Genomic DNA, 26,110 nt, shown 5'->3' on the forward strand with positions numbered 1-26,110 from the left:
ACACATATTTAAAATAATTAATAAATACAAACAAACAAACAAACAAACGGTCATCCTTCCAGAATATTACTAATTTTATTTCATTTTATATCACTGAATATTCAGGTCATAAGCTTGTACTAGAAGAGGACCTCAGTAAGTGACATTATTTTGGGTAAGTGCAGGTGCAACATGAATTAAAGCCGCAAGCGGCCTCGACGGGCCCTCGCGCCAGCGGCCAAGGGGGGCGGGGGCATGCGTCCCCGCGAAATACCTTCCACAGCTTCCTCGGCAAGAGACATTACTCCCACAATGGCGACAAAGCACAGAAATGGACACATGGCAGCAATAGGGTCTCGCACTGTACGGTGCTCGGGGCCTAATAATAATAGCGAAAGTGCACAAAATTTGGCGTATATGTCAGGTGAGCTAACCGTATTCAGCAACTTTTGTCAGCCATGTCTGTAGATGATGTGTATCAATTTTGGTGACATTCCCATGAACGGTCTAGGAGGAGTTGCGCCGTCTTCGTGGCCATGCATTTCGCACAAAAGTGAAAGTACCTCACTTCCTGTTGGGCGTGGCTAATGCATTGGCATTACATTGTTGTCCGGCTTAGTGAGATACATATGCGTACCAAATGGCATGCCACTACTACAAACTATATGGCAACCAGGCACCTTAATGCGAGAGGCAAAAATCACAACACGTTAGGGGGCGCTATAGAGGCCCTGAGCCCCGGCCAAGTTTGGGCTTTTGGTTCTGAGTAGCGGTGGCAATTCTCGGAAGTGGTGCCAAATTTCGTGCGTTTTCGCCCATGGCAAGCGCCCCGAAAATGGCCCAACAGCGGAGAAAAATAAAGAAGAAGAAGAAGAAGAAGAAGAAGAAGACGGAAGAATAATTAAAGCCGCAAGCGGCCTCGACGGGCCCTCGCGCCAGCGGCCAAGGGGGGCGGGGGCATGCGTCCCCGCGAAACACCTTCCACAGCTTCTTCGGCAAGAGACATTACTCCTGCAATGGCGACAAAGCACAGAATTGGACACATGGCAATGATAGGGTCTCCGTCCCCGCGAAACACCTTCCACAGCTTCTTCGGCAAGAGACATTACTCCTGCAATGGCGACAAAGCACAGAATTGGACACATGGCAATGATAGGGTCTCGCACTGTACGGTGCTCGGGCCCTAATAATAATAGCGCCCCAATAAGGGTCTTGTAAAGAGTTTGCTTGCCAAGTTTGACAAATCAGAAGCTGCAATATCATTGCTGCCATAACCAGCACCCCCAGGGGCGAAAGTGCACAAAATTTGGCGTACATGTCAGGTGAGCTATGAAGAGTTTGCGTATGAAGTTTGATGACAATTGAGTAAATAGAAGATGAGATATAGATTTTTGAAGAATAAAATTTTTGGTTTTTCCCATGTCAGTAGGTGGCGCTATGCTGTACATGAGCAATTATGAGTTGGAAAAATAAGTGTCTACAACAGCAACGCACTATCACAAGGTAGTGGTGTGAAGGAAAAGCATTATGGAATTATTTACCAAAAACCCGTTTTGGAGCAATTGCGACGGCCAAAAAACAGCGCCCCCCCATGGACGAAAATTCCCAAAATGTGGTATACATGACATGGGAGGTAGTAAGAGGGTGGCCGTGAAGTTTGACCAAATTTGAGGAAAGATTGGAATTTTTGCCCAAAAATAGCGCCCCCAGTGGCGAAATATCACAGAAAGTGGGTAACATGTCAGAAGCCCAATGAGTGATCTGCGTGTGAAGTATGAGCAGTTTTGAGCAAGTAGAAGATTTGTTATGAATTTATAAGCATGTAAAATTTTGCATTGAAAATTGATTGACGTATAACTTCTGAACGGTTTATGCTACGTGAAACCTATTTAGGAACTTTTGTCAGCCATGTCTCTAGATGATGTGTATCAATTTTGGTGACATTCCTATGAACGGTCTAGGAGGAGTTGCGCCGTCTTCGTGGCCATGCATTTTGCACAAAAGTGAAATTACCTCACTTCCTGTTGGGCGTGGCTAATGCATTGGCATTACATTTTTGTCCGGCTTAGTGAGATACATATGCGTACCAAATGGCATACCACTACTACAAACTACATGGCAACCAGGCACCTTAATGCGGGAGGCCAAAATCACAACGAGTTAGGGGGCGCTGTAGAGGCCCTGAGGCCCGCCTGGATCTGGGCTTCTGGTTCTCAGTAGCGGGGGCAGTCGAAGAAAAAGGAGCCAAATTTCGTGCGTTGTCGACCATGGCAAGCGCCCCAATAAGGGTCTTGTAAAGCGTTTGCTTGGCAAGTTTGACAAATCAGAAGCTGCAATAACATTTTCGCCATAGCCAGCACCCCCAGGGGTGAAAGTGCACAAAATTTGGCGTAGACGTCAGGTGAGCTATGAAGAGTTTGCCTATGAAGTTTGATGACAATTGAGTAAATAGAAGATGAGATATAGATTTTTGAAGAATAAAGTTTTTGGTTTTTCCCATGTCAGTAGGTGGCACTATGCTGTACATGAGCGATTATGAGTTGGAAAAATAAGTGTCTACAACAGCAACGTACTATCACAAGGTAGTGGTGTGAAGGAAAAGCATTATGGAATTATTTACCAAAAACCCGTTTTGGAGCAATTGCGTCGGCCAAAAACAGCGCCCCCCATGGACGAAAATTCCCAAAACGTGGTATACATGACATGGGAGGTAGTAAGAGGGTGGCCGTGAAGTTTGACCAAATTTGAGGAAAGATTGGATTTGTTGCCCAAAAATAGCGCCCCCAGTGGCGAAATATCACAGAAATTGGGTAACATGTCCGAAGCCCAATGAGTGATTTGCATGTGAAGTATGAGCTGTTTTGAGCAATCAGAAGATTTGTTATGAATTTTTAAGCATGTAAAATTTTGCATCGAAAATTGATTGACGTATAACTTCTGAACGGTTTATCCTACGTGAAACGTATTTAGTAACTTTTGTCAGCCATGTCTGTAGATGATGTGTATCAATTTTGGTGACATTCCTATGAACGGTCTAGGAGGAGTTGCACCGTCTTCGTGGCCATGCATTTCGCACAAAAGTGAAATTACCTCACTTCCTGTTGGGCGTGGCTAATGCATTGGCATTACATTTTTGTCCGGCTTAGTGAGATACATATGCGTACCAAATGGCATGCCACTACTACAAACTACATGGCACCCAGGCACCTTAATGCGGGAGGCCAAAATCACAACGACTTAGGGGGCGCTATAGAGGCCCTGAGCCCCGGCCAAGTTTGGGCTTTTGGTTCTGAGTAGCGGTGGCAATTCTTGGAACTGGTGCCAAATTTCGTGCGTTTTCGCCCATGGCAAGCGCCCCGAAAATGGCCCAACAGCGGAGAAAAATAAAGAAGAAGACGGAAGAATAATTAAAGCCGCAAGCGGCCTCGACGGGCCCTCGCGCCAGCGGCCAAGGGGGGCGGGGGCATGCGTCCCCGCGAAATACCTTCCACAGCTTCTTCGGCAAGAGACATTACTCCCACAATGGCGACAAAGCACAGAATCGGACACAGAGTACACGGTGCGCTGAGATGTTGTCATGGACAGAAAAGTTTATGCCATGGCTTCCCAACCAAATTAATGTATTTACCTCATCAGTCACCAAGCTATAGCGACATAGGATTGTCTTCTGTTAGACATCTAGTAGTCTGTATGTAACGCTACAACACTTGCTCCCGACTGCCAACCCATTCCCCACAAGTCATGTGTGTTTAAGGCAACCAAAACAACATACTCCTGGCGCCTCATGATTGTAAACACCTCTCCTGCAACTGATACAGCGCAATGAGCGCCCCCAGTGGTGAAAGTTCACCAAATTTGGTATACATGTCAAGGGACCTATGAAGAGTTGTTGTGTCAAGTTTGATCAAGTTTGACCAATCAGAAGCCGAGATATAAAATGTTGCCTGAAAACAGCGCCCCCAGTGGCAAAAGTTTACAAAATTTGGGAGATATGTCAGGTGACCTGTTAAGAGTGTGCGTATCAAGTTTGATCAAGATTGAGTAAATAGAAGATGAGATATTGATTTTTGAAGAAAAAATGTTTTGGTTTTTCCCATGTCAGTAGGTGGCGCTATGCTGTACATGAGCGATTATGAGTTGGAAAAATAAGTGTCTACAACAGCAATGTACTATCACAAGGTAGTGGTGTGAAGGAAAAGCATTATGGAATTATTTACCAAAAACCCGTTTTGGAGCAATTGCGTCGGCCAAAAACAGCGCCCCCCCATGGACGAAAATTCCCAAAATGGGGTATACATGACATGGGAGGTAGTAAGAGGGTGGCCGTGAAGTTTGACCAAATTTGAGGAAAGATTGGATTTTTTGCCCAAAAATATCGCCCCCAGTGGCGAAATATCACAGAATTTGGGTCGCATGTCAGAAGCCCAATGAGTGATTTGCGTGTGAAGTATGAGCAGTTTGGAGCAATTAGAAGATTTGTTATGAATTTTTAAGCATGTTAAATTTTGCATTGAAAATTGATTGACGTATAACTTCTGAACGGCTTATCCAACGTGAAACGTATTTAGGAACTTTTGTCAGCCATGTCTGTAGATGATGTCTATCAATATTGGTGACATTCCTATGAACGGCCTAGGAGGAGTTGCGCCGTCTTCGTGGCCATGCATTTCGCACAAAAGTGAAATTACCTCACTTCCTGTTGGGCGTGGCTAATGCATTGGCAATACATTTTTGACCGGCTTAGTGAGATACATATGCGTACCAAATGGCATGCCACTACTACAAACTACATGGCAACCAGGCACCTTTATGCGGGAGGCCGAAATCACAACGACTTAGGGGGCTCTAAAGAGGCCCTGAGGCCTGCCTGGATCTGGGCCGCTGGTTCTCAGTAGCGGTGGCAGTCTAAGAAAAAGGAGCCAAATTTCGTGCGTTGTCGACCATGGCAAGCGCCCCAAAAAGGGTCTTGTAAAGAGTTTGCTTGCCAAGTTTGACAAATCAGAAGCTGCAATATCATTTTTGCCATAACCAGCACCCCCAGGGGCGAAAGTGCACAAAATTTGGCGTATATGTCAGGTGAGCTATGAAGAGTTTGCGTATGAAGTTTGATGACAATTGAGTAAATAGAAGATGAGATATAGATTTTTGAAGAATAAATTTTTTGGTTTTTCCCATGTCAGTAGGTGGCGCTATGCTGTACATGAGCGATTATGAGTTGGAAAAATAAGTGTCTACAACCAGCAACGTACTATCACAAGGTAGTGGTGTGAAGGGAAAGCATTATGGAATAATTTACCAAAAACCCGTTTTGGAGCAATTGCGTCGGCCAAAAACAGCGCCCCCCCATGGACGAAAATACCCAAAATGTGGTATACATGACATGGGAGGTAGTAAGAGGGTGGCCGTGAAGTTTGACCAAATTTGAGGAAAGATTGGAATTTTTGCCCAAAAATAGCGCCCCCAGTGGCGAAATATCACAGAAATTGGGTAACATGTCAGAAGCCCAATGAGTGATGTGCGTGTGAAGTATGAGCAGTTTTGAGAAACTAGAAGATTTGTTATGAATTTTTAAGCATGAAAAATTTTGCATGGAAAATTGATTGACGTATAACTTCTGAACGGTTTATGCTACGTGAAACGTATTTAGTAACTTTTGTCAGCCATGTCTGTAGATGATGTCTATCAATTTTGGTGACATTCCTATGAACGGTCTAGGAGGAGTTGCGCCGTCTTCGTGGCCATGCATTTCGCACAAAAGTGAAATTACCTCACTTCCTGTTGGGCGTGGCTAATGCATTGGCATTACATTTTTGTCCGGCTTAGTGAGATACATATGCCTACCAAATGGCATGCCACTACTACAAACTACATGGCAACCAGGCACCTTAATACGGGAGACCAAAATCACAACGACTTAGGGGGCGCTATAGAGGCCCTGAGCCCCGGCCAAGTTTGGGCTTTTGGTTCTGAGTAGCGGTGGCAATTCTCGGAACTGGTGCCAAATTTCGTGCGTTTTCGCCCATGGCAAGTGCCCCGAAAATGGCCCAACAGCGGAGAAAAATAAAGAAGAAGAAGAAGACGGAAGAATAATTAAAGCCGCAAGCGGCCTCGACGGGCCCTCGCGCCAGCGGCCAAGGGGGGCGGGGGCATGCGTCCCCGCGAAATACCTTCCACAGCTTCTTCGGCAAGAGACATTACTCCCACAATGGTGACAAAGCACAGAATCGGACACAGAGTACACGGTGCGCTGAGATGTTGTCATGGACAGAAAATTTTATGCCATGGCTTCCCAACCAAATTAATGTATTTACCTCATCAGTCACCAAGCTATAGCTACATAGGATTGTCTTCTGTTAGACATCTATTAGTCTGTATGTAACGCTACAACACTTGCTCCCGACTGCCTACCCATTCCCCACAAGTCATGTGTGTTTAAGGCAACCAAAACAACACACTCCTGGTGCCTCATGATTGTAAACACCTCTCCTGCAACTGATACAGCGCAATGAGCGCCCCCAGTGGTGAAAGTTCACCAAATTTGGTATACATGTCAAGGGACCTACGAAGAGTTGTTGTGTCAAGTTTGATCAAGTGTGACCAATCAGAAGCCGAGATATAAAATGTTGCCTGAAAACAGCGCCCCCAGTGGCAAAAGTTTACAAAATTTGGGAGATATGTCAGGTGACCTGTTAAGAGTGTGCGTATCAAGTTTGATCAAGATTGAGTAAATAGAAGATGAGATATTGATTTTTGAAGAAAAAATGTTTTGGTTTTTCCCATGTCAGTAGGTGGCGCTATGCTGTACATGAGCGATTATGAGTTGGAAAAATAAGTGTCTACAACAGCAACGTACGATCACAAGGTAGTGGTGTGAAGGAAAAGCATTAAGGAATTATTTACCATAAACCCGTTTTGGAGCAATTGCGTCGGCCAAAAACAGCGCCCCCCATGGACGAAAATTCCCAAAATGGGGTATACATGACATGGGAGGTAGTAAGAGGGTGGCCGTGAAGTTTGACCAAATTTGAGGAAAGATTGGATTTTGTGCCCAAAAATAGCGCCCCCAGTGGCGAAATATCACAGAATTTGGGTAGCGTGTCAGAAGCCCAATGAGAGATTTGCGTGTGAAGAATGAGCAGTTTTGAGCAATTAGAAGATTTGTTATGAATTTTTAAGCATGTAAAATTTTGCATTGAAAATTGATTGACGTATAACTTCTGAACGGCTTATCCTACGTAAAAGATATTTAGGAACTTTTGTCAGCCATGGCTGTAGATGATGTCTATCAATTTTGGTGGCATTCCGATGAACGGCCTAGGAGGAGTTGCGCCGTCTTCGTGGCCATGCATTTTGCACAAAAGTGAAATAACCTCACTTCCTGTAGGGCGTGGCTAATGCATTGGCATTACATTTTTGTCCGGCTTAGTGAGATACATATGCGTACCAAATGGCATGCCACTACTACAAACTACATGGCAACCAGGCACCTTTATGCGGGAGGCCAAAATCACAACGACTTAGGGGGCGCTAAAGAGGCCCTGAGGCCCGCCTGGATCTGGGCTTCTGGTTCTCAGTAGCGGTGGCAGTCTAAGAAAAAGGAGCCAAATTTCGTGCGTTGTCGACCATGGCAAGCGCCCCAAAAAGGGTCTTGTAAAGAGTTTGCTTGCCAAGGTTGACAAATCAGAAGCTGCAATATCATTTTTGCCATAACCATCACCCCCAGGGGCGAAAGTGCACAAAATTTGGCGTATATGTCAGGTGAGCTATGAAGAGTTTGGGAATGAAGTTGGATGACAATTGAGTAAATAGAAGATGAGATACAGATTTTTGAAGAATAAATTTTTTGGTTTTTCCCATGTCAGTAGGTGGCGCTACGCTGTAAATGAGCGATAATGAGTTGGAAAAATAAGTGTCTACAACAGCAACGTACTATCACAAGGTAGTGGTGTGAAGGAAAAGCATTATGGAATTATTTACCAAAAACCCGTTTTGGAGCAATTGCGTCGGCCAAAAACAGCGCACCCCATGGACGAAAATTTCCAAAATGTGGAATACATGACATGGGAGGTAGTAAGAGGGTGGCCGTGAAGTTTGACCAAATTTGAGGAAAGATTGGATTTTTTGCCCAAAAATAGCGCCCCCAGTGGCGAAAGTGCAGAAAATTTGGCGTATATGTCAGGTGAGCTATGAAGAGTCTGTGTATGAAGTTTGATGACAATTGAGTAAAGAGAAGATGAGATATAGATTTTTGAAGAATAAATTTTTTGGTTTTTCCCATGTCAGTAGGTGGCGCTATGCTGTAAATGAGCGATAATGAGTTGGAAAAATAAGTGTCTACAACAGCAACGTACTATCACAAGGTAGTGGTGTGAAGGAAAAGCATTATGGAATTATTTACCAAAAACCGGTTTTGGAGCAATTGCGTCGGCCAAAAACAGCGCCCCCCATGGACGAAAATTTCCAAAATGTGGAATACATGACATGGGATGTAGTAAGAGGGTGGCCGTGAAGTTTGACCAAATTTGAGGAAAGATTGGAATTTTTGCCCAAAAATAGCGCCCCCAGTGGCGAAATATCACAGAAATTGGGTAACATGTCAGAAGCCCAATGAGTGATTTGCGTGTGATGTATGAGCAGTTTTGAGCAATCAGAAGATTTGTTATGAATTTTTAAGCATGTAAAATTTTGCATCGAAAATTGATTGACGTATAACTTGGGAACGGTTTATCCTACGTGAAACGTATTTAGTAACTTTTGTCAGCCATGTCTGTAGATGATGTGGATCAATTTTGGTGACATTCCTAAGAACGGTCTAGGAGGAGTTGCGCCGGATTCGTGGCCATGCATTTCGCACAAAAGTGAAATTACCTCACTTCCTGTTGGGCGTGGCTAATGCATTGGCATTACATTTTTGTCCGGCGTAGTGAGATACATATGCGTACCAAATGGCATGCCACTACTACAAACTACATGGCACCCAGGCACCTTAATGCGGGAGGCCAAAATCACAACGACTTAGGGGGCGCTATAGAGGCCCTGAGCCCCGGCCAAGTTTGGGCTTCTGGTTCTGAGTAGCGGTGGCAATTCTCGGAAGTGGTGCCAAATTTCGTGCGTTTTCGCCCATGGCAAGCGCCCCGAAAATGGCCCAACAGCGGAGAAAAATAAAGAAGAAGAAGAAGACGGAAGAAGAAGAAGAAGAAGAAGAAGACGGAAGAAGAATAATAATAGTGAACTCTTACAAGAACAATAGGGCCTTCGCCCATAGGGCTCGGGCCCTAATTAAAGCCGCAAGCGGCCTCGACGGGCCCTCGCGCCAGCGGCCAAGGGGGGCGGGGGCATGCGTCCCTGCGAAAAACCTTCCACAGCTTCTTCGGCAAGAGACATTACTCCCACAATGGCGACAATGCACAGAATTGGACACAGAGTACACGGTGCGCTGAGATGTTGTCATGGACAGAACATTTTATGCCATGGCTTTCCAACCAAATTAATGTATTTACCTCATCAGTCACCAAGCTATAGCTACATAGGATTGGCTTCTGTTAGACATCTATTAGTCTGTATGTAACGCTACAACACTTGCTCCCGACTGCCTACTCATTCCCCACAAGTCATGTGTGTTAAAGGCAACCAAAACAACATACTCCTGGTGCCTCATGATTGTAAACACCTCTCCTGCAACTGCTACAGCGCAATGAGCGCCCCCAGTGGTGAAAGTTCACCAAATTTGGTACACATGTCAAGGGACCTATGAAGAGTTGTTGTGTCAAGGTTGATCAAGTTTGACCAATCAGAAGCCGAGATATAAATTGTTGCCTGAAAACAGCGCCCCCAGTGGCAAAAGGTCACAAAATTTGGGAGATATGTCAGGTGACCTGTTACGAGTGTGTGTATCAAGTTTGATCAAGATTGAGTAAATAGAAGATGAGATATTGATTTTTGAAGAATAAATGTTTTGGTTTTTACTATGTCAGTAGGTGGCGCTATGCTGTACATGAGCGATTATGAGTTGGAAAAATAAGTGTCTACAACAGCAACGTACTATCACAAGGTAGTGGTGTGAAGGAAAAGCATTATGGAATTATTTACCAAAAACCCGTTTTGGAGCAAATGCGTCGGCCAAAAACAGTGCCCCCCATGGACGAAAATTCCCAAAATGTGGTATACATGACATGGGAGGTAGTAAGAGGGTGGCCGTGAAGTTTGACCAAATTTGAGGAAAGATTGGATTTTTTGCCCAAAAATAGCGCCCCCAGTGGCGAAATATCACAGAAATTGGGTAGCATGTCAGAAGCCCAATGAGTGATTTGCGTGTGAAGTATGAGCAGTTTTGAGCAATTAGAAGATTTGTTATGAATTTTTAAGCATGTAAAATTTTGCATTGAAATTTGATTGACGTATAACTTCTGAACGGCGTATCCTACGTGAAACGTATTTAGGAACTTTTGTCAGCCATGTCTGTAGATGATGTTTATCAATTTTGGTGACATTCCTATGAACGGCCTAGGAGGAGTTGCGCCGTCTTCGTGGCCATGCATTTCGCACAAAAGTGAAATTACCTCACTTCCTGTTGGGCGTGGCTAATGCATTGGCATTACATTTTTGTCCGGCTTAGTGAGATACATATCCGTACCAAAAGGCATGCCACTTCTACAAACTACATGGCAACCAGGCACCTTTATGCGGGAGGCCAAAATCACAACGACTTAGGGGGCGCTATAGAGGCCTTGAGGCCCGCCTGGATCTGGGCTTCTGGTTCTCAGTAGCGGTGGCAGTCTAAGCAAAAGGAGCCAAATTTCGTGCGTTGTCGACCACGGCAAGCGCCCCAATAAGGGTCTTGTAAAGAATTTGCTTGCCAAGTTTGACAAATCAGAAGCTGCAATATCATTTTTGCCATAACCAGCACCCCCAGGGGCAAAAGTGCACAAAATTTGGCGTATATGTCCGGTTAGCTATGAAGAGTTTGCGTATGAAGTTTGATGACAATTGAGTAAATAGAAGATGAGATATAGATTTTTGAAGAATAAATTTTTTGGTTTTTCCCATGTCAGTAGGTGGCGCTATGCTGTACATGAGCGATTATGAGTTGGAAAAATAAGTGTCTACAACAGCAACGTACTATCACAAGATAGTGGTGTGAAGGGAAAGCATTATGGAATTATTTACCAAAAACCCGTTTTGGAGCAATTGCGTCGGCCAAAAACAGCGCCCCCCATGGACGAAAACTCCTAAAATGTTGTACACATGACATGGGAGGTAGTAAGAGGGTGGCCGTGAAGTTTGACCAAATTTGAGGAAAGATTGGAATTTTTGCCCAAAAATAGCGCCCCCAGTGGCGAAATAGCACAGAAATTGGGTATCATGTCAGAAGCCCAATGAGTGATTAGCGTGTGAAGTATGAGCAGTTTTGAGCAATCAGAAGATTTGTTATGAATTTTTAAGCATGTAAAATTTTGCATCGAAAATTGATTGACGTATAACTTCTGAACGGTTTATCCTACGTGAAACGTATTTAGTAACTTTTGTCAGCCATGTCTGTAGATGATGTGTATCAATTTTGGTGACATTCCTATGAACGGTCTAGGAGGAGTTGCGCCGTCTTCGTGGCCATGCATTTCGCACAAAAGTGAAATTACCTCACTTCCTGTTGGGCGTGGCTAATGCATTGGCATTACATTTTTGTCCGGCTTAGGGAGATACATAAGCATACCAAATGGCATGCCACTACTACAAACTACATGGCACCCAGGCACCTTAATGCGGGAGGCCAAAATCACAACGACTTAGGGGGCGCTATAGAGGCCCTGAGCCCCGGCCAAGTTTGGGCTTTTGGGTCTGAGTAGCGGTGGCAATTCTCGGAACTGGTGCCAAATTTCGTGCGTTTTCGCCCATGGCAAGTGCCCCGAAAATGGCCCAACAGCGGAGAAAAATAAAGAAGAAGAAGAAGAAGAGACGGAAGAATAATAATAGTGAACTCTTACAAGAACAATAGGGCCTTCGCCCATAGGGCTCGGGCCCTAATAATAGTGAACTCTTACAAGAACAATAGGGCCTTCGCCCATAGGGCTCGGGCCCTAATTAAAGCCGCAAGCGGCCTCGACGGGCCCTCGCGCCAGCGGCCAAGGGGGGCGGGGGCATGCGTCCCCGCGAAATACCTTCCACAGCTTCTGTGGCAAGAGACATTACTCCCACAATGGTGACAAAGCACAGAATTGGACACAGAGTACACGGTGCGCTGAGATGTTGTCATGGACAGAACATTTTATGCCATGGCTTCCCAACCGAATTAATGTATTTACCTCATCAGTCACCAAGCTATAGCTACATAGGATTGTCTTCTGTTAGACATCTATTAGTCTGTATGTAACGCTACAACACTTGCTCCCGACTGCCTACCCATTCCCCACAATTCATGTGTGTTTAAGGCAACCAAAACAACATACTCCTGGTGCCTCATGATTGTAAACACCTCTCCTGCAACTGCTACAGCGCAATGAGCGCCCCCAGTGGTGAAAGTTCACCAAATTTGGTATACATGTCAAGGGACCTATGAAGAGTTGTTTTATAAAGTTTGATCAAGTTTGACCAATCAGAAGCCGAGATATACAGCGCCCCCAGTGGCAAAAGTTCACAAAATTTGGCACATATGTCAGGTGACCTGTTAAGAGTGTGCGTATCAAGTTTGATCAAGATTGAGAAAATAGAAGATGAGATATTGATTTTTGAAGAATACATTTTTTGGTTTCTCCCATGTCAGTAGGTGGCGCTATGCTGCACATGAGCGATTATGAGTTGGAAAAATAAGTGTCTACAACAGCAACGTACTATCACAAGGTAGTGGTGTGAAGGAGAAGCATTGTGGAATTATTTACCAAAAACCTGTTTTGGAGCAATTGCGTTGGCCAAAAACAGCGCCCCCCCATGGATGAAAATTCCCAAAATGTGGTGTACATGACATGGGAGGTAGTAAGAGGGTGGCCGTGAAGTTTGACCAAATTTGAGGAAAGATTGGATTTTTTGCCCAAAAATAGCGCCCCCAGTGGCGAAATATCACAGAAATTGGGTAACATGTCAGATGCCCAATGAGTGATTTGCGTGTGAAGTATGAGCAGTTTTGAGCAATTTGAAGATATGTTATGAATTTTTAAGCATGTAAAATTTTGCATTGAAAATTGATTGACGTATAACTTCTGAACGGTTTATTCTACGTGAAACGTATTTAGGAACTTTTGTCAGCCCTGTCTGTCGATGATGTGTATCAATTTTGGTGACATTCCTATGAACGGTCTAGGAGGAGTTGCGCCGTCTTCGTGGCCATGCATTTCGCACAAAAGTGAAATTACCTCACTACCTGTTGGGCGTGGCTAATGCATTGGCATTACATTTTTGTCCGGCTTAGTGAGATACATATGCGTACCAAATGGCATGCCACTACTACAATCTACATGGCAACCAGGCACCTTAATGCGGGAGGCCAAAATCACAATGAGTTAGGGGGCGCTATAGAGGCCCTGAGGCCCGCCTGGATCTGGGCTTCTGGTCCTCAGTAGCGGTGGGAGTCTAACAAAAAGGAGCCAAATTTCGTGCGATGTCGACCATGGCAAGCGCCCCAAAAAGGGTCTTGTAAAGAGTTTGCTTGCCAAGTTTGACAAATCAGAAGCTGCAATATCATTTCTGCCATAACCAGCACCCCCAGGGGCAGAAGTGCACAAAATTTGGCGTACATGTCAGGTGAGCTATGAAGAGTTTGCGTATGAAGTTTGATGACAATTGAGTAAACAGAAGATGAGATATAGATTTTTGAAGAATAAATTTATTGGTTTTTCCCATGTCAGTAGGTGGCGCTATGCTGTACATGAGTGATTATGAGATGGAAAAATAAGTGACCACAACAGCAACGCACTATCACAAGGTAGTGGTGTGAAGGAAAAGCATTATGGAATAATTTACCAAAAACCCGTTTTGGAGAAATTGCGTCGGCCAAAAACAGCGCCCCCCATGGACGAAAATTTCCAAAACGTGGTATACATGACATGGGAGGTAGTAAGAGGGTGGCCGTGAAGTTTGACCAAATTTGAGGAAAGATTGGATTTTTTGCCCAAAAATAGCGCCCCCAGTGGCGAAATATCACAGAAATTGGGTAACATGTCAGAAGCCCAATGAGTGATTAGCGTGTGAAGTATGAGCAGTGTTGAGCAATTAGAAGATTTATTATGAATTTTTTAGCATGTAAAATTTTGAAGTGAAAATTGATTGACGTATAACTTCTGAACGGTTTATCCTACGTGAAACGTATTTAGTAACTTTTGTCAGCCATGTCTGTAGATGATGTGTATCAATTTTGGTGACATTCCTATGAACGGTCTAGGAGGAGTTGCGCCGTCTTCGTGGCCATGCATTCCGCACAAAAGTGAAATTACCTCACTTCCTGTTGGGCGTGGCTAATACATTGGCATTACATTTTTGTCCGGCTTAGTGAGATACAAATGCATACCAAATGGCATGCCACTACTACAAACTATATGGCAACCAGGCACCTTAATGCGGGATGCCAAAATCACAACGACTTAGGGGGCGCTATAGAGGCCCTGAGCCCCGGCCAAGTGTGGGCTTTTGGTTCTGAGTAGCGGTGGCAATTCTCGGAAGTGGCGCCAAATTTCGCGCGTTTTCGCCCATGGCAAGCGCCCCGAAAATGGCCCAACAGCGGAGAAAAATAAAGAAGAATTAAAGCCGCAAGCGGCCTCGACGGGCCCTCGCGCCAGCGGCCAAGGGGGGCGGGGGCATGCGTCCCCGCGAAATACCTTCCACAGCTTCTTTGGCAAGAGACATTACTCCCACAATGGTGACAAAGCACAGAATTGGACACAGAGTACACGGTGCGCTGAGATGTTGTCATGGACAGAACATTTTATGCCATGGCTTCCCAACCAAATTAATGTATTTACCTCATCAGTCACCAAGCTATAGCTACATAGGATTGTCTTCTGTTAGACATCTATTAGTCTGTATGTAACGCTACAACACTTGCTCCCGACTGCCTACCCATTCCCCACAAGTCTTGTGTGTTTAAGGCAACCAAAACAACATACTCCTGGTGCCTCATGATTGTAAACACCTCTCCTGCAACTGCTACAGTGCAATGAGCGCCCGCAGTGGTCCACAAGTCATGTGTGTTTAAGGCAACCAAAACAACATACTCCTGGTGCCTCATGATTGTAAACACCTCTCCTGCAACTGCTACAGCGCAATGAGCGCCCCCAGTGGTGAAAGTTCACCAAATTTGGTATACATGTCAAGGGACCTATGAAGAGTTGTTTTTTAAAGTTTGATCAAGTTTGACCAATCAGAAGCCGAGATATAAATTGTTGCCTGAAAACAGCGCCCCCAGTGGCAAAAGTTCACAAAATTTGGCACATCTGTCAGGTGACCTGTTAAGAGTGTGCGTATCAAGTTTGATCAAGATTGAGAAAATAGAAGATGAGATATTGATTTTTGAAGAATAAATTTTTTGGTTTCTCCCATGTCAGTAGGTGGCGCTATGCTACAACACTTGCTCCTGACTGCCTACCCATTCCCCACAAGTCATGTGTGTTTAAGGCAACCAAAACAACATACTCCTGGTGCCTCATGATTGTAAACACCTCTCCTGCAACTGCTACAGTGCAATGAGCGCCCCCAGTGGTCCACAAGTCATGTGTGTTTAAGGCAACCAAAACAACATACTCCTGGTGCCTCATGATTGAAAACACCTCTCCTGCAACTGCTACAGCGCAATGAGCGCCCCCAGTGGTGAAAGTTCACCAAATTTGGTATACATGTCAAGGGACCTATGAAGAGTTGTTTTGTAAAGTTTGATCAAGTTTGACCAATCAGAAGCCGAGATATAAATTGTTGCCTGAAAACAGCGCCCCCAGTGGCAAAAGTTCACAAAATTTGGCACATATGTCAGGTGACCTGTTAAGAGTGTGCGTATCAAGTTTGATCAAGATTGAGAAAATAGAAGATGAGATATTGATTTTTGAAGAATAAATTTTTTGGTTTCTCCCATGTCAGTAGGTGGCGCTATGCTGCACATGAGCGATTATGAGTTGGAAAAATAAGTGTCTACAACAGCAACGTACTATCACAAGGTAGTGGTGTGAAGGAGAAGCATTATGGAATTATTTACCAAAAACCTGTTTTGGAGCAATTGCGTTGGCCAAAAACAGCGCCCCCCATGGACGAAAATTCCCAAAATGAGGTGTACATGACATGGGAGGTAGTAAGAGGGTGGCCGTGAAGTTTGACCAAATTTGAGGAAAGATTGGATTTTTTGCCCAAAAATAGCGCCCCCAGTGGCGAAAAATCACAGAAATTGGGTAACATGTCAGATGCCCAATGAGTGGTTTGCGTGTGAAGTATGAGCAGTTTTGAGCAATTTGAAGATATGTTATGAATTTTTAAGCATGTAAAATTTAGCATTGAAAATTGATTGACGTATAACTTCTGAACGGTTTATTCTACGTGAAACGTATTTAGGAACTTTTGTCAGCCATGTCTGTAGATGATGTGTATCAATTTTGGTGACATTCCTACGAACGGTCTAGGAGGAGTTGCGCCGTTTTCGTGGCCATGCATTTCGCACAAAAGTGAAATTACCTTACTTCCTGTTGGGCGTGGCTAATGCATTGGCATTACATTTTTGTCCGGCTTAGTGAGATACATATGCTTACCAAATGGCATGCCACTACTACAAACTACATGGCAACCAGGCACCTTAATGCGGGAGGCCAAAATCACAATGAGTTAGGGGGCGCTATAGAGGCCCTGAGGCCCACCTGGATCTGGGCTTCTGGTTCTCAGTAGCGGTGGGAGTCTAAGAAAAAGGAGCCAAATTTCGTGCGATGCCGACCATGGCAAGCGCCCCAAAAAGGGTCTTGTAAAGAGTTTGCTTGCCAAGTTTGACAAATCAGAAGCTGCAATATCATTTCTGCCATAACCCGCACCCCCAGGGGCGAAAGTGCACAAAATTTGGCGTACATGTCAGGTGAGCTATGAAGAGTTTGCGTATGAAGTTTGATGACAATTGAGTAAATAGAAGATGAGATATAGATTTTTGAAGAATAAATTTTTTGGTTTTTCCCATGTCAGTAGGTGGCGCTATGCTGTACAGGAGTGATTATGAGATGGAAAAATAAGTGTCCACAACAGCAACGCACTATCACAAGGTAGTGGTGTAAAGGAAAAGCATTATGGAATAATTCACCAAAAACCCGTTTTGGAGAAATTGCGTCGGCCAAAAACAGCGCCCCCCATGGACGAAAATTCCCAAAATGTGGTATACATGACATGGGAGGTAGTAAGAGGGTGGCCGTGAAGTTTGACCAAATTTGAGGAAAGATTGGATTTTTTGCCCAAAAATAGCGCCCCCAGTGGCGAAATATCACAGAAATTGGGTAACATGTCAGAAGCCCAATGAGTGATTAGCGTGTGAAGTATGAGCAGTGTTGAGCAATTAGAAGATTTGTTATGAATTTTTTAGCATGTAAAATTTTGAAGTGAAAATTGATTGACGTATAACTTCTGAAGGGTTTATCCGATGTGAAACGTATTTAGTAACTTTTGTCATCCATGTCTCTAGATGATGTGTATAAATTTTGGTGACATTCCTATGAACGGTCTAGGAGGAGTTGCGCCGTCTTCGTGGCCATGCATTTCACACAAAAGTGAAATTACCTCACTTCCTGTTGGGCGTGGCTAATGCATTGGCATTACATTTTTGTCCGGCTTAGTGAGATACATATGCATACCAAATGGCATGCCACTACTACAAACTATATGGCAACCAGGCACCTTAATGCGGGAGGCCAAAATCACAACGACTTAGAGGCCCTGAGGCCCGGCCAAGTGTGGGCTTTTGGTTCTGAGTAGCGGTGGCAATTCTCGGAAGTGGCGCCAAATTTCGCGCGTTTTCGCCCATGGCAAGTGCCCCGAAAATGGCCCAACAGCGGAGAAAAATAAAGAAGAAGAATAATAATAGTGAACTCTTACAAGAACAATAGGGCCTTCGCCCTATAGGGCTCGGGCCCTAATTAAAGCCGCAAGCGGCCTCGACGGGCCCTCGCGCCAGCGGCCAAGTGGGGCGGGGGCATGCGTCCCCGCGAAATACCTTCCACAGCTTCTTTGGCAAGAGACATTACTCCCACAATGGTGACAAAGCACAGAATTGGACACAGAGTACACGGTGCGCTGAGATGTTGTCATGGACAGAACATTTTATGCCATGGCTTCCCAACCAAATTAATGTATTTACCTCATCAGTCACCAAGCTATAGCTACATAGGATTGTCTTCTGTTAGACATCTATTAGTCTGTCTGTAACGCTACAACACTTGCTCCCGACTGCCTACCCATTCCCCACAAGTCATGTGTGTTTAAGGCAACCAAAACAACATACTCCTGGTGCCTCATGATTGTAAACACCTCTCCTGCAACTGCTACAGTGCAATGAGCGCCCCCAGTGGTCCACAAGTCATGTGTGTTTAAGGCAATATGAGATATTGATTTTTGAAGAATACATTTTTTGGTTTCTCCCATGTCAGTAGGTGGCGCTATGCTACAACACTTGCTCCCGACTGCCTACCCATTCCCCACAAGTCATGTGTGTTTAAGGCAACCAAAACAACATACTCCTGGTGCCTCATGATTGTAAACACCTCTCCTGCAACTGCTACAGCGCAATGAGTGCCCCCAGTGGTGAAAGTTCACCAAATTTGGTATACATGTCAAGGGACCTATGAAGAGTTGTTTTGTAAAGTTTGATCAAGTTTGACCAATCAGAAGCCGAGATATAAATTGTTGCCTGAAAACAGCGCCCCCAGTGGCAAAAGTTCACAAAATTTGGCACATATGTCAGGTGAGCTGTTAAGAGTGTGTGTATCAAGTTTGATCAAGATTGAGAAAATAGAAGATGAGATATTGATTTTTGAAGAATAAATTTTTTGGTTTCTCCCATGTCAGTAGGTGGCGCTATGCTGCACATGAGCGATTATGAGTTGGAAAAATAAGTGTCTACAACAGCAACGTACTATCACAAGGTAGTGGTGTGAAGGAGAAGCATTATGGAATTATTTACCAAAAACCTGTTTTGGAGCAATTGCGTTGGCCAAAAACAGCGCCCCCCATGGACGAAAATTCCCAAAATGAGGTGTACATGACATGGGAGGTAGTAAGAGGGTGGCCGTGAAGTTTGACCAAATTTGAGGAAAGATTGGATTTTTTGCCCAAAAATAGCGCCCCCAGTGGCGAAATATCACAGAAATTGGGTAACATGTCAGATGCCCAATGAGTGATTTGCGTGTGAAGTATGAGCAGTTTTGAGCAATTTGAAGATATGTTATGAATTTTTAAGCATGTAAAATTTTGCATTGAAAATTGATTGACGTATAACTTCTGAACGGTTTATTCTACGTGAAACGTATTTAGGACCTTTTGTCAGCCATGTCTGTAGATGATGTCTATCAATTTTGGTGACATTCCTATGAACGGTCTAGGAGGAGTTGCGCCGTTTTCGTGGCCATGCATTTCGCACAAAAGTGAAATTACCGCACTTCCTGTTGGGCGTGGCTAATGCATTGGCATTACATTTTTGTCCGGCTTAGTGAGATACATATGCGTACCAAATGGCATGCCACTACTACAAACTACATGGCAACCAGGCACCTTAATGCGGGAGGCCAAAATCACAATGAGTTAGGGGGCGCTATAGAGGCCCTGAGGCCCGCCTGGATCTGGGCTTCTGGTTCTCAGTAGCGGTGGGAGTCTAAGAAAAAGGAGCCAAATTTCGTGCGATGTCGACCATGGCAAGCGCCCCAAAAAGGGTCTTTTAAAGAGTTTGCTTGCCAAGTTTGACAAATCAGAAGCTGCAATATCATTTCTGCCATAACCCGCACCCCCAGGGGCGAAAGTGCACAAAATTTGGCGTACATGTCAGGTGAGCTATGAAGAGTTTGGTTATGAAGTTTGATGACAATTGAGTAAACAGAAGATGAGATATAGATTTTTGAAGAATAAATTTTTTGGTTTTTCCCATGTCAGTAGGTGGCGCTATGCTGTACATGAGTGATTATGAAATGGAAAAATAAGTGTCCACAACAGCAACGCACTATCACAAGGTAGTGGTGTAAAGGAAAAGCATTATGGAATAATTTACCAAAAACCCATTTTGGAGAAATTGCGTCGGCCAAAAACAGCGCCCCCCATGGACGAAAATTCCCAAAATGTGGTATACATGACATGGGAGGTAGTAAGAGGGTGGCCGTGAAGTTTGACCAAATTTGAGGAAAGATTGGATTTTTTGCCCAAAAATAGCGCCCCCAGTGGCGAAATATCACAGAAATTGGGTAACATGTCAGAAGCCCAATGAGTGATTAGGGTGTGAAGTATGAGCAGTGTTGAGCAATTAGAGGATTTGTTATGAATTTTTTAGCATGTAAAATTTTGAAGTGAAAATTGATTGACGTATAACTTCTGAAGGGTTTATCCGATGTGAAACGTATTTAGTAACTTCCTGTTGGGCGTGGCTAATGCATTGGCATTACATTTTTGTCCGGCTTAGTGAGATACATATGCATACCAAATGGCATGCCACTACTACAAACTATATGGCAACCAGGCACCTTAATGCGGGAGGCCAAAATCACAACGACTTAGGGGGCGCTATAGAGGCCCTGAGCCCCGGCCAAGTGTGGGCTTTTGGGTCTGAGTAGCGGTGGCAATTCTCGGAAGTGGCGCCAAATTTCGCGCGTTTTCGCCCATGGCAAGCGCCCCGAAAATGGCCCAACAGCGGAGAAAAATAAAGAAGAATAATAATAGTGAACTCTTACAAGAACAATAGGGCCTTCGCCCTATAGGGCTCGGGCCCTAATAATAATAGTGAACTCTTACAAGAACAATAGGGCCTTCGCCCTATAGGGCTCGGGCCCTAATAATAATAGTGAACTCTTACAAGAACAATAGGGCCTTCGCCCATAGGGCTCGGGCCCTAATAAAGGAGCAGGATTAATACGTGTTGCTAAGGAGGATTACCTCTCAGAGATATGTAATCTATAAGAACTCAACGTCAATGGCATTGACAGCAATGCCTCCGCCACAAATTAGTCTTTGTCACTAATTTGCTTTGAAAATATACTCCAAACAAAAATGAACCTATTGAAGAAAAACTATTTCAACCGTCTGACCTTAATGTGACCTTCACCCTGTTTAGATTCCACAATCTCAACAGTTCATCTACTGGTTACAATGAGAAGATCATATAAATCCTACAAACACTCAACTACTCTTTCTTGAAATATCACACTAACAAGAATCTTTGACAGATGCACTGATGGATGGATGGACACACAGAGCTCGAGTGATAAATGGACTGATGGCAAAAAAAAAACAGGCCCCAAGTTCTTGAACATTTGACAAACAGGAAGGAAGGTATTAAAGAAAAACTTTCAGACATTTGACCTTTCTGTGACCTTGTTTGGATTGATTAAAAAAATTAAATCAGTCACAATGTACTGGTTACAATGATGATTCAAATTTAAAATTCTATTTCTAATTTTAAGCAGCACGGTGGTATAGTGGTTAGCACTGTTGCCTCACAGCAAAAAGGTTCTGGGTTCGAGCCCAGTGGCTGGCGACAGCCTTTCTGTGTGGAGTTTGCATGTTCTCCTTGTGTCTGTGTGGGTTTCCTTGTATTTATTTGAATTTATTTGAATTTACTTGTATACAAGTAGAAAAAGGAAAACTATAAAATATAATATAAAGGAAATAAAAGATAGATGACAGCAACAATATGGACTACATTTGGAATAAAGTGCAGATATGTGCAGTTTTACGTGCAATGCATTGCAACATTGGGCTAAAGTGGTTACAGTGAAATTGCTATAAAATTCAAAATGGCTATAAAAAGACAAACTATATAATAAATATTTTTTAATATGGGTACATTATAGGAAAGCTATACAAAGTAATTGGGCAAACATCCGTGCCAAACTAAACTGCTTGTTTTTGCCACTGAAAGGCTCATAATAGATCCATATAGAGATGCACCAGGCGTCTGTTTACCCAAACACCTGTAAAGAAGCTGTAGAAAATGATGGTTTCTACATTCATTGTTTTCCCTTTCTCTTGCTTATTGTCAATTCTCAAACAGGAGCAGTTTTCTGATATTTACAAAATGGATCCTTTCCATGTTGTCAGACACTCATTCAATATTGTCATAACCACCTAAATATTCAGGCATTACTTTTGAAATAAGACTTCTGCATGACTTCTCCTTTTGTATGGGGACAGTGCTTCACAGTTCAGATGGACATTGACATAAAGCATAGCTCAAAAGCAACCCAAGACACTTTTTTGTTCTGAAAAGGGCATGTACTGTATGCATTTCATTTGCTGAAGGCAAAACTAAAGGAATTGAAGCTGGAAGGGGTTTTTTTTTCAGCTGCACTATACTGTGGAGACAGTTAAAATAATAATATTTCTAAATGTCCAAATGTTTAAGGACCTACCTGGATGCACTGGAAGTATATTAAATAACAAAAGTGTATAAAACACATTCTCCCCCCAGAATTCCTGACTCAAATTCCCATAGGTGTGAATGTGAGTGTGATGGTTGTCCGTCTCTGTGTTAGTGCTGCAACAAATGAGCAACCTGTGCAGAGTGAACTACACCTCTCACCTGAAGTCAGCTGGGATTGGCTCCAGCTTCCCCCATGACCCTGACGGATAAGCGGTATAGATAATGGATGGATGGATGTTATTCATGTTTGCTCATTTTTAGAGGGTACCAACAGATATGGAGTTGATTTCGAGGGTTATTGCAAAAAATCATAGAAATCTCAGTAATCTGCCTTTTTTTTTGCTTAAAAACAGCACTAGGTAAACTATTTTCTTTCCCCATAAACAGTGAAAATCTCAGTTTAAGACCTGGTCTGATTTCTTCACAGCCAAAATGTGAATTAATTTGAGTTCCTGTAATGAGTACATCAATGGAGGTATGCATTTTTGTGCTAGTGTGTGCACTCATACTGGATTTGGCTAGGGTAGCTTTTGTTTCTTCATGAATCGTGATCTCTTTCTCAGGTGAGGACAAGCTACTACAGGACAGGATAGCAGATAGGAAGTCCATGATAGAAAGCAGAGCTTCAGTATGGAGAGTCAGGTCCAAAGAGGAGAACATAATCTGCGTGCACGAACACACACACATACAGATGTTCAAATAAACTTGCGCACTAAAATTAATTATCTAACTCAATAAAATATGAAGAAACTATAAAATAAATAATACAATATAATTTAAACAATCTGTACATACATTCAACTTCTGTTCTGTATTCTCGAAAACAGTAGAAAAATTAGGTCCATCACGGTTAGCCTGTATGACAAACCATACATTTAAAATGGCACAATACAAACATGCCAATCATTTTACAAGTGTATTTAATTCACAATATTAAAATAATAAAGTAAAATTAATATATATCTCACACACACACACACACACACACAGTGGTGCTTGAAAGTTTGTGAACCCTTTAGAATTTTCTAAATTTCTGCATAAATATGACCTAAAACATCAGATTTTCACACAAGTCCTAAAAGTAGATAAAAAGAACCCAGTTAAACAAATGAGACAAAAATATTATACTTGGTCATTTATTTATTGAGGAAAATGATCCAATATTACATCTGTCAGTGGCAAAAGTATGTGAACCTTTGCTTTCAGTATCTGGTGTGACCCCCTTGTGCAGCAATAACTGCAACTAAACGTTTCCGGTAACTGTTGATCAGTCCTGCACACCAGCTTGGAGAAATTTTAGCCTATTCCTCCGTACAGAACAGCTTCAACTCTGGGATGCTGGTGGGTTTCCTCACATGAACTGCTCGCTTCAGGTCCTTCCACAACATTTCGATTGGATTAAGGTCAGGACTTTGACTTGGCGATTCCAAAACATTAACTTTATTCTTCTTTAACTGTTCTTTGGTAGAACGACTTGCGTGCTTAGGGTCGTTGTCTTGCTGCATGACCCACTTTCTCTTGAGATCCAGTTCATGGACAGATGTCCCGACATTTTCCTTTAGAATTTGTTGGTATAATTCAGAATTTATTGTTCCATCAATGATGGCAAGCCATCCTGGCCCAGATGCAGCAAAACAGGCCCAAACCATGATACAACCACTTCCATGTTTCACAAATGGGATAAGGTTCTTTTGCTGGAATGCAGTGTTTTCCTTTCTCCAAACATAACGCTTCTCATTTAAACCAAAAAGTTCTATTTTGGTCTCATCCATCCACAAAACATTTTTCCAATAGCCTTCTGGCTTGTCCACATGATCTTTAGCAAACTGCAGATGAGCAGCAGTTTTCATTTTGGAGAGCAGTGGCTTTCTCCTTGCAACCCTGCCATGCACACCATTGTTGTTCAGTGTTCTCCTGATGGTGGACTCATGAACATTAGCCAATGTGAGAGAGAGGCCTTCAGTTGCTTAGAAGTTACCCTGGGGACTTCCGGTTTGCAGCCAGCGAGGATGGACATGCAAGCGTGAGGTCCACAGGCGTACTTCAACAGTTGCTTTTATTTTCCATTAAACTTTTCAAAACCATGATACTAAAACCCTAGAAAGTAATTGACTCTTTGTCGTGGCACATGGCACAGTATAACTTAAGGGGTCTTAAGGATATTACACCGCTGTCTAAGCAAACAGCCAGACCCGCGCACACAACCAGAATGGCGACCGGCTCTCCTAAAGGTGAAAGCCCTACTCTTGATGCAGTGATGGCAGCCATTCAGGAAAGTAAGGAAGAGATATCAAGACAGATTGATGCTAAAACAACTTCCATCCAGTCCTCACTCTCTAAGATTGAAACTGCGAATGTCAACACTAGCGGACCAAGTCAAAGAAATGGAGGGACACATATCAGCAAATGAAGATAACATTAAAGATGCCACCATGCATATTGGGAAACTGGAGAAGGAGGTACAGTCCCTCAAAGATAAAGTGGACAACTTGGAGAACAGGAGCCGGTGTAACAACATCCGCATACTCGGGCTCCCCAAGGAGGCCGAAGGCCACGATGCTGCGGTTTTTGGAGCGAGTCATACCAGAAATCCTCAGTATCGAAAACTTTCCTACCTCCATTACCTGTGAAAGAGCTCACCGCCTGGGAAAAAAACCCCGCCGGCAGAGGGGACACGCCGAGACCCATGGTCGCAAAGCTCCTCAACTTTAAGAACAAGGAGAAAATAATTCGCCTCGCCAGAAAAAAGGGAGAGATTCATTACGATAACAGCAGGGTTTACATCTTCCCAGACTGCAGCCCTAGTCTGCAATGCCTTAAAGACGCCTTTAAGGATTTAAAAAAAAAAGAGTCTTCAGGCAAGAAGAATTGCTTATTCCCTTCCACACTGAGCTACCAAATCTCGTGTTTATGCTTTAAATCCTAGTAATTTTTTTTATTTCTTCTTCTTCTTTCTTTTTGATATATAACTGCTTCTTGGAATTTGCACCATGGTTTGATGCTTAATATATTTTTTCTAACTGTTGAGAGGTCGTGTAGAGAGAGTAGAGAGTTACCTACCCAATAGGGTTGTTTAGTACTAAGGGTATCAGTGGGTGGGTCGCATATGGGGGTTTGGTACGGTTTTTATTTAAAAGCATAGTTACTCACCTAACTTTCATTTTATATGTAAGCACTGAGGCTCCCAATATACTTAAATTGCATCTGTTACTAAGATATGACTAGCCAACTAAACTTAATTTCTTTGAATGTCAGGGGAATCAATTCTCCAATTAAGAGGAGGAAAATTTTGACGTACTTAAAGAGACAGTCCATTGATGTTTCATTTATTCAAGAATCTCACCTTTCTGATGCAGAGCATATCAAACTAAGGAGAGATTGGGTGGGACACGTCTACCAGTCCTCATTCAACACAAAAGCTAGGGGGGTTGCCATCCTTATTAATAAAAAATTGAACTTCAAATTAACATCAATAGAAAAAGATAGTAATGGAAGATTTATCTTAGTTAAGAGTGAACTGAACTCCAATAGGGTTACACTTGTTAATGTATATGGCCCCAACCACGACAATCCTGCTTT

The 26,110-nt window shown here is 43.3% G+C and overlaps 1 protein-coding gene across 2 annotated transcripts in view; it reads right to left on the bottom strand.

Moving 5' to 3' along the window:
• The window catches only part of vps13c (vacuolar protein sorting 13 homolog C), a 353,158-nt gene that overhangs the window by 173,680 nt on the left and 153,368 nt on the right, over positions 1-26,110 (bottom strand). For both annotated transcript variants that reach the window (XM_060941799.1, XM_060941800.1), the window contains exons 39-40: positions 23,327-23,386; positions 23,041-23,194 (exon numbers count right to left, since the gene is read on the bottom strand). In XM_060941799.1, the coding sequence (XP_060797782.1) occupies positions 23,041-23,194; positions 23,327-23,386 (214 nt within the window). The remainder of the gene's footprint in view (positions 1-23,040; positions 23,195-23,326; positions 23,387-26,110) is intronic.

This window comes from Neoarius graeffei, chromosome 15 (genome assembly GCF_027579695.1).
Source record: "Neoarius graeffei isolate fNeoGra1 chromosome 15, fNeoGra1.pri, whole genome shotgun sequence".
NCBI classification, from domain to species: domain Eukaryota; kingdom Metazoa; phylum Chordata; class Actinopteri; order Siluriformes; family Ariidae; genus Neoarius; species Neoarius graeffei.